This window comes from Elaeis guineensis, chromosome 16 (assembly GCF_000442705.2).
Source record: "Elaeis guineensis isolate ETL-2024a chromosome 16, EG11, whole genome shotgun sequence".
NCBI classification, from domain to species: Eukaryota; Viridiplantae; Streptophyta; class Magnoliopsida; order Arecales; family Arecaceae; genus Elaeis; species Elaeis guineensis.
In genome coordinates, this window is record NC_026008.2 from 38,079,261 (window position 1) to 38,088,355 (window position 9,095).

General features: G+C 39.3%; 1 protein-coding gene across 1 annotated transcript; it reads left to right on the top strand.

Annotated features, from left to right (window-relative positions):
* The first annotated feature begins 2,780 nt into the window (after positions 1-2,780).
* LOC140854346 (protein IQ-DOMAIN 32-like) lies at positions 2,781-8,748 on the top strand. The gene is made up of 6 exons (XM_073250181.1): positions 2,781-3,000; positions 4,214-4,552; positions 4,639-4,818; positions 5,482-5,559; positions 5,688-7,386; positions 8,433-8,748. The coding sequence occupies exons 1-6, from the start codon at positions 2,911-2,913 to the stop codon at positions 8,450-8,452; spliced, it is 2,406 nt and encodes an 801-aa protein (XP_073106282.1). The 5' UTR covers positions 2,781-2,910; the 3' UTR covers positions 8,453-8,748.
* Positions 8,749-9,095: the final 347 nt, after the last annotated feature.

Here is a 9,095-nt window from a genome sequence, read left to right on the forward strand (position 1 = left end):
TTGGCAATTAAACTTTCAGTCATGAAATGGGACTGTTTCCAAAAGGAATAGATGATTTCACATTGTGGATTATTTCCAGTTAGGAAGTTATAGATTGACAGACCCAAGTTATTGTCCCAAGTTCAAATGATCGTACCGACCCACATTGTACTACTACGAGTAAAAGCGGTGTTCCCGATACACAGATCTGCTCATGGATCACATCTGCATGCATCGTGTACCTCGAAGCATAAGAAAATTCTATGTGCAGACTGCAATATGATGCTATATGCTAGTCTTTGCTCACATTACAAAACATTAGCACACATATTGAATACAGACAGTCCATAATTTTTGTTAGAAAAAAGGGGAAGAAAGAGAGTATCAAGCAGCTGAGACCCACATTCATACATGGCATGCTGTGATTTGAGCATGTAGACCTAACTTGCATCTGAAAGTGGACTTGAGAGGCCAAGCTTCCTGACTTGTGGGTCAGGTATGGTCCCAAACTGGGACAAGAGCTCCAGTTCGATACTGCATGTATGTGGCAGTGGCAGAATTGACTACTTGGCTAGGCTTACATAGATTTGCATAGAGCTGACAAATTATAATTAAAAGATCTAACTATAGCACACTAAATTTGAAACTGATAGAGGGCCCGACCTGATTGCTGATTTGATGTAAGTGGTTATGGATCTAAACATGAAAGAATATATTCAATAAAATCTAGGTTAAGTTGAGCTAGAAACCTACTTGACCAATTTCCATCTAACATCACCTGAAAATATTGTAGAAATAATAAAATTTTAGAGCATTAGTTGGTCCTCGAACAATAACATTTCCCATAAAACAGATAAACTTCTGTTTCTGCTTTAGTACGCACAAAAGTTAAATAGCCATACTATCTCTAAATTCTGTCTTCATCCAACTCCTACATTCTGTATCATGGCTTCTTGTTAAACTTCCACATTTAGTGGCACTCACTAGTTTTTGAGAATCCAGGAATAGTGTTTAAATTTCTCCCTACAGTCGACTTACGCATCACTTGAAAACTGTTGTAGCACCAAATTCTTTGCTGTGGGAAAATTTCATGCAATGTAATCATCAATTTGTCATACTTAGGATTCCGTGGCTCTTATTTGCAGCCACACATGCATGATCTTTAGAATTTTTCCATCTAAGCTGCTACATTGTCAGCACAGAAACTTTATAACCTAAAAATCCAGTAATGTTCATATGACACAATATAGGCTACCAAACTTCACTCACAAGAGGGAACCCTTGTTGTCTAGTCTAACACATGGAGTCCATGAATAAATCTCATATATTGTATGCTTTGGTCCCCCACGGGGATGCAAGTGATGGAAACTTCTCTTTTTTCTTCACAAGCAACATGGAGTAGGCTGTCTTTGCCCCCCTACTTTATGACAAAGACTCTCTCAAACATCTTCCCATAATAATCTTCTCATTAAAGACAAAACCATCTTAGTTTCTAAACCTTAATCTATGCTTCAATTATAAGGTCTTCATTAAGAAAAACAACAATAGTGAAGCACCCTGCCCTTTTTTTTTGATACCTAAAAAAAGCCCTGCTTTCCTAAACCGGGTATTAACCATATCTGGTTTAATATTAATTATTATTCTCCTTTCACATCCAACGGTCAGCATCATGGGATCGTTGGCACCCATCATTGGGTCGATCAACATGGGGAGGCGAGGTCTTCGCACACTATCCTTGCACGTGCCAACTGCAAGGACTCTGGCCAATGCTATGCCGACTCGTGGCCTGACAGCCTGGTGGCCTTGTGGGCCCACAGTCCGTGCCTATCATGGGATCGTTTCAGATGTTCGCAGGAACCGCACATCCATCGAAGCTGGGAAGTCTGGGCCGCGCGCTCGCCAGCCGCCGTAGGGCAAACTTGTTCCTGCGGGACGTGTGCCAGGAGATCCCAGTTTTCCTTCTCCAGCTCTCGCCCGCGTCACGTGTAAGGCAGCCGAGGTGGGGCCCACCTTCGAGTACTGTTACTAACGCCGTTTATCCTCGCATAAACGGCCCTCGGTAAATAAAATAGCAAACTGCAATGCGCAACAAACACAGTGAATTGATTAGATAGTCTATGTACATAACGGATTATAATAATTATCTATAGAGTAATAGTAACCGGTTGACATTTTTTTTATCTGTTCATGCATTCAATTAAAATACTTTAAGTTTGAAAATTATTTTATTCTACAAATAGTAATAGAATCAACCATAGTCATTATTTCATGCTTTGGTATTTCTAATTGATAGTCCATAGTCTCTATTTTTGACACTAATAGCAACTATTTATTATAATGATTACTTTTTAGTTAAAAAAATTAATAATTTTTTTTTTTAATTTTTGCATATAAATCAGTGGATTACCAATCCGGGAGCACAAATACAAATGAAATGATACAGCCGGTATCAGGGCCGTTCTCATGAATATTGTGACCGCCGACGGGTAGGATAGCCCCATCAAACTGGATCCTCCCACCTTATTTAACGTTACCACCACCACCGTTCTAGTTTGACCCATTAACCGAATCGTAACGGTTTTTTTTTACCAAAAAAAAAAAAAAAAAACCTGAATCGTAACGGAGTTACGAAAACGAGGCGTTTCCTTCCCCTATCCGCACGTTTCAAGCCGACTAGCCGAGCGGTTGGGAGCGAGCGGCTAATAAATGGTGGACGCCAGCCGCCGAATTAAACCCAATTTAATGAACCACTCTTTTTTTGTTTAAAGAAATCCGACAATTCCGAGCTCCCCCAAAAAGTAAATAAGTATCCAGCGGCATGCCAACCAGCTGAAACGCTACTGCGAAACTGAGAAGCCCACTGCCCCAATCTCTCTCTCGAACTTAGAGCAAAAGAAGAAAAATTCGAGAAAAAAATCGGACGAGGAGGTGATGGGGAGATCGAAAGGCTCCTGCTTGAAGATCATTGCCTGCAATGGTGGCGGTGATGCGAACGACGACGACGATGTTTCGATGGCTGAGGTATTTGGATCTCTTTGTCGCGACTCGCGATCTCTTCTTGTTTTGTTGTGCTTTGCTGTTTGGTTGGAGCGTCAAAGCTTGTTCTTTGATGCTGTAGTTGTGAGATTAGTGGAGCTTGGTGGAGGTTTTGATCAGTTCGTGAGAGTCGGGTGTTGGATTAGGTTGTGGTTTAGTGTAACTGGAGGGCTTGTGGTGGAATTTGGGTAAGATTTTGATCTTTTCTGGCTTGGATTTGGTTCGGATTGTTGCTAGATCCATGAATGTGGGTGCTCAAAAAAGGTGCGGAGGTCTCATAAAAGTGTCATTGTTGTCTTTATTCCTTTCCTTTTTACTTTTGATGGGTGTCTGTGTTATACTAGGAGTTGCTACTTAGCTGCACTTGGAAGCACATTGTTTGTTTCTGTATGTTGATTTCGCTTTCTACAGGAAATAGTTTTCTTTAGGAGGAAGATTGGGAACTGATTGGGTTGCTGGAACGCACTGATTTGGGAAATGGTTACTTGTGTATGTTTTCAATGGAAGATGGTGAAGTGGATGTTCTATTCGCTTGGATCTGGAAGAGAGAAAACCAGGGGTCTGTGTAATTGCCCAAAATTAGAGGCATGAGAAAAGAATTGATTTTGATGTTATGCTTAATATGATCCAAAAATTTAATTTAGCAAAAAAAACTGTATTTTGGTATTCCTTGAGAACACCCTCCACTAGATCTGGCTGGAACCATTAAAGAGATGCTTCTTAAACCTGATGGATCAGATGTAGGGGCTGGTTGGCCACTGCAGGCAGGGAGTGGGAAGAATGAGAGAGAAAGAAAGAAGACATAAGTGATTGTCCAGCACCATGGATCTGAGTTTGAGAATGCCTTTGCTTGGATTTTGCATAAGTTGGAAAGGGCATGTTGACTAGCATGAGCCCATTATTATGTTATCTTTATTAGCTTGCACAACTTATTGGAATATTTTGCAAATATTTCTTAAATTGAAACTTGATTAACACATGCCTAATTGGTGAATTTAATTTGTCATCCTCAGGGGCATAGAGTCAATATGATGTGATACCAAAATAATATAACTGGAACATTGCATGTGAATTTTTTTCTCTGTCACTGGCAGCATATAATGCTTCAGATAGGCAGATTCTGTCGATGCCTGTCCCATACTATCTTACTATTATTTAATATGAGAGGATCTCAGACTTTTGATCCATTCTTTCTCAGAGCAAAGCTTCATCTGAAAAACGCCGATGGAGTTTTCGAAAGAGATCAGCCAGGCACCGAGTACTAAGCAACAATGTGGTCTCAGAACCTGTGTCTATCACCTATAACAAGGAAAATGCAGAAGTTGTGACCAATACTTTCGATTCTCCAATCTATTCTTCTATTCCAGAAAAAAAATCCATAGAAGAAAGGATAAACGAAACTTTCCCATTACCATCTGCTGTTGTGGATTCTGAAATAGCTAATCCTTTGGCAACAAAGAAAAATTTTCCTGCCAATGACATCAACCTCAATGAATCTGTTGCTATTGTCATTCAGGCTGCTACCCGGGGATGCTTGGTATATTCTTTTCTTGGTTGCAACTACTTTTTGTATTTTCCAAGTGTTTGTATTATTTTTCTCTGATTTCCTGTGAATATGTTCAGGCTAGGAGAGAATTCCAAAAACTTAAGAGCATCGTCAAGTTGCAAGCTGCTGTACGTGGACATTTGGTTAGGAGACAGGCCATTGGAACATTGCGTTGCGTCCAAGCCATTGTAAAACTGCAGGCACTTGTGCGAGCTCGCCGCACTGAGAAATCAGTTGTACAAGAGGATAAGCTCCAGGTACATGCCCTGCTGTCAAGATTATTGGTAATGGGTTTTTGCTTCACTGATTATTGACTTGCATCCTAAAAAAAAATGAACTCAGGGTTGCATAAAATAATTTCACCATTTTTAATCATTATGTTTTACATAACAACAAAAATTCCATTATTGTATTTTAAGAACTTGCGAGTGGCTTGTTCTAGCCTTAAATAACAATCAAAGATCTTAGTGAAGGCAACTCTTGATCTGGCAGGACTCTCCTTGTAGGACAGCTGACTCTATTCCGACACTACCATCACAGCATTAGCAAACGTTTTGTGGCTGAGCATGATGGGGATTTGACTAATCTTGTTACTTTTATATTTTCATTACTTTTATATTTTCTCTTGCTTTGTTGCCTTTTAATGCTGCGATATTTGTTCATTTAGCCGACTGCTGGAACTGGTGATAAATAAATTTGGCTTTGTCAACTTTCATTAGAGAATCAATTTTTGATTGCATTTTGAGAAGAGGGTGGAGAGGGTGCGTAAAGTAGTATTTGTACTTATCAATCAACTGATCTATGTGCTTAAACATTGTCTTGTAGTTGTTGTCTCATGCTATGAAAATGGTTTCCTCTTCTTCTTGTGAAGCATTGTATTTGTTTTATCTCTTATCAGATTTTTCCTTTTTTGGTTTCAGAAGGGAAATTCATGTGTAAAGCCAAATAAAACGTATTCCTCAACCAAGATACTCCTTTCAAATCAATTTGCTTGTCAGGTATGAGTGATCTATTTTTTTTACAAGTTTAATATGTTGTAAACCGTGGTTTGTTATCTTAATCTGATCTCCTTTAAAATTAATTTACTTTTCCTCCAAATTAATTTACACGTTTCAAATTTTACAAGCTTTTGGAGGCTACACCGAAGAATAAACCCATTCAAATAAAATGTGATGCTTCAAAATCTGATGATTCATCATGGAAATGGTTGGAGAGGTGGATGGCTGTGACTTCATCAGATATTGGACAGCAGCTGGAGCAAAAACTTAATCAGGGTCATATGGGACAAGAAGAAAACACTGAGTCGGTTGATTATGAAGCAAGAGAAAAGGTTCCACCTCTAGTCTCTATGTCATCTGATGCAGAGTTAGCTCAAATAAGAGTACCAGCTAATGGTGAAGGGGATGAAACAACTAAAAGTTCTGGTACCCTGAAGTTTGAGGCTGCAATGTATGTTCCAGATAATTGCTCGAGTTCATTAGTGAAGGATCACCAGGAAAAAACTCAGTTCAAGAATGAGACATTGAGCATCACACAAGACAATTGTGCAAAGATTGAGAATGTTCATGAAACAATTATGGATTCTCTCTCAAGTCAGAAGCAATTGGAATCAAATCCAGCTGCAAATATAGTTCTTGATAATGTTTCTGAGAAGCATGATTTTGACTGCAATAGCTTGAAGAATACTTCTAAAAGTGCATTTTTTGAACCAGTAGCTGAAGGAAAGAAGCTTGTACAGGGGTTGAGAAAACCATGCAATCCAGCATTTGCTGCTGCACAGTCGAAATTTGAAGCACTGAGCTCGAGCTCTTCCATCGGCAGGTCTGGTAGTTCTGCCTGTCAAGATGCTGCAGCCAAGTCAAAATTAAATAGCTTTCATCTTCAAGTAGATGCTTCGAAGGAGAGTAAGGACATAAGCTTAACAGATAACTCAGTATCTCATGATCCAAGAGTTCAAAATGCTGCTTCAGAATGTGGCACTGAAATTTCTATCTCCTCCACACTTGATTCACCAGACAGATCTGAAACTGAAGGTGGGGAAATTGTCCTAGAAATTGGAGCTTTGGAGAAGGGCCACTATGATGTCAATGCTGATACCGATACTGATCATGATCTTGTTAAAATGAATACTGAAGAAAATAACTCAGCCTTTGATTCGGAGGTCCTTCAGTCGCAAAGATCTGTGGAAAGTGATGGAAATTTACCCAAGTCAACAGCTGCCAGTAATGTAGTGCAGGTGGAACATCAGCCATCTGAGCCAACCGCATCAGATATGCCGACTCAACTGGAAAGTTCCATTCAGTCATCGCCAGAAGGAACCCCCAAAAGCCGTACAATGATCCCTGAGTCACATGGAACACCATCAAGTCAGACATCTGTGAATGCCAAAAAGACCAAAAAAGATGGTAACGTGCCTGCTCAAAGTCAAAGGTCCCTATTAGCAGGCAAGAGGTCACCATCTAATCCAAACAATGATTCAGATGGAAGGACTAGTACAGAGAAATTGCCGAGGGATTCAAAGAATGCAAAAAGACGTAACTCGCTGGGGATGGCTAAACCAGATCATGCTGATAATGAGCCCCGGATAAGCAGCAGCAATTCCCTTCCAAGTTACATGCAAGCCACTGAATCTGCAAGGGCCAAGGCCCATGCCAGTATTTCTCCAAAATTAAGCCCTGAGGTGCAAGATAACCACATGAAGAAAAGACATTCCTTACCTATGGCAAATGGCAAACAGGGTTCATCCCCACGGATGCAGAGATCAACATCACAAGCACAACAGAATTCAAAGGGCAATGCCAGTCATTCTCCTCATAATTCTGCAGGTAACTTGTCAGTCTTTTGTACATTACTATCATGGGCTGCAGATACTAAATTTCTTTAGTTTGCTAATCCAACTAATTCAGATTTATGTAATGCACCATGCCATCTAGTATAATGCTTCCTATTTAAGTGTTTGATGGGGTCATTCTAATTGGTAAACATCTATCAACCATTGTGGGTGCTGATTGACCTAGCACTTAAATATTAACAATCTTAAATCTTGTGTTTTATTTTGGCATTATGTTCTGCTAGCAGCACTACATTCTTTTGGCCAAAATAGATCTTTGTCATATACTGTGATCCATTTATTGCTGGATAAACTTTCATTGAAATTGCTCATAAGTTACCTGAACGGGCAAAGATTGGGATATTAATTTACAAACTATATCATTTTGGACTTTAATTTGTGATCATAAAACACCATATCATTTTTTTATAATATTAACGGTCACACCATGCTAGGAGCACTGGATTGAAGTCACATAATTGTCTTGTTATTCTCCTACCACTTGAGTTTGCGGACAATAGAAATGGCATTGTCAATGCCAACTTTAGCTCATAAGGTGTTACAACTTTGTGGAACTTGTTTCAGTTTATGGCACTTGCATGGCAAATGACAGTTGTTGCATCAATGAGTAAATTTAAACAATTTGCATCATCCAATGCGGTGATGTTCAGATTGGGGATGGGGAAGGAATAAAGAATGCATGCAGTGGATGTTAGAGAGACAAAAACATATATGAAATAGAGTGTGGGATTTTCAATATCCACTTAATTGGATCTTTATGAGACAATAATAAAAGCTAAATTATATTTAATATATAAAAGTGACAAATTAACAGTTTTTTGAAATTTCAAAATCTCTTTTTGATATGGTTTGTGTGAATTCAAATTCATCCAATTTGTTTATCAGGATTGTGGGAATTGAACATGTTCTTTAGCTGTAATTTGCTATTGACCTGATTAATAATAGCTAATATCTATCCTCTTTGTTCAAGCTTATTGATATGTTGATCATCGTCACACATCTTGAAATGTCTGTTTTCAGAGAGGAGATGGCAAAGATGATCGAGCCTTCTGAGCAACGTGACATGCACTCATCCTGAAAGAAATGTTATGGATTTCAAAGCCAATGGGAATTAGCTACTTCAGTCGTGATTTTGATACATCCTGTGCTTTTATTATTGGCATATGGTGCGACAAATGGGCAAGAAGCAGATCAAGATAACATGATGTATGTTACTGTTTAATGTAAGCTTCAGCCCATTGTTTTCTATGTTGGCTTTTTATGTGTGTGATATATGACTGGAGTCCAGAAGGTCGTTTTGTGCTTTCATAGAACAAGCTTGATGTGTTTATTTGCACGGGAAGTTTCTGAGTTTTGATTGCAATTGAGACTGCCTTCTACATTGCTATCATGAGATCAGACGTGCTTGTAATGAGACACCAAGGCTAACATAAGACCATCTTCTCCAAGCTGAAGACTCTCTCAGGACATCTACCAGAGTTATGCTATTTCTTAAACCCATCCCCAAGTTTGATTGTATAACATGTTTCTGAAGCATATTTTGTGACGTGGTGAACCACAAACTTAATTCAGACTCCTTCCAGGATTGCCTTTCTTCCTGGGTGGATCGGTGTCCTCAGGCAGTGCGACTGAAGCAGCGGTGATCGGCATGCAGGGACAATGGAAGATCCATGTCTGAAGACC

What these genes read in the sequence shown, in the direction of transcription:
- LOC140854346 (XM_073250181.1), top strand. Translation starts at nt 2,911, where the DNA reads ATGGGGAGATCGAAAGGCTCCTGCTTGAAGATCATTGCCTGCAATGGT. An exon ending in TACAAGAGGATAAGCTCCAG is followed by an intron (nt 4,819 to 5,481) that starts GTACATGCCCTG and finishes TTTTGGTTTCAG; the next exon opens with AAGGGAAATTCATGTGTAAA. An exon ending in TTCTCCTCATAATTCTGCAG is followed by an intron (nt 7,387 to 8,432) that starts GTAACTTGTCAG and finishes GTCTGTTTTCAG; the next exon opens with AGAGGAGATGGCAAAGATGA.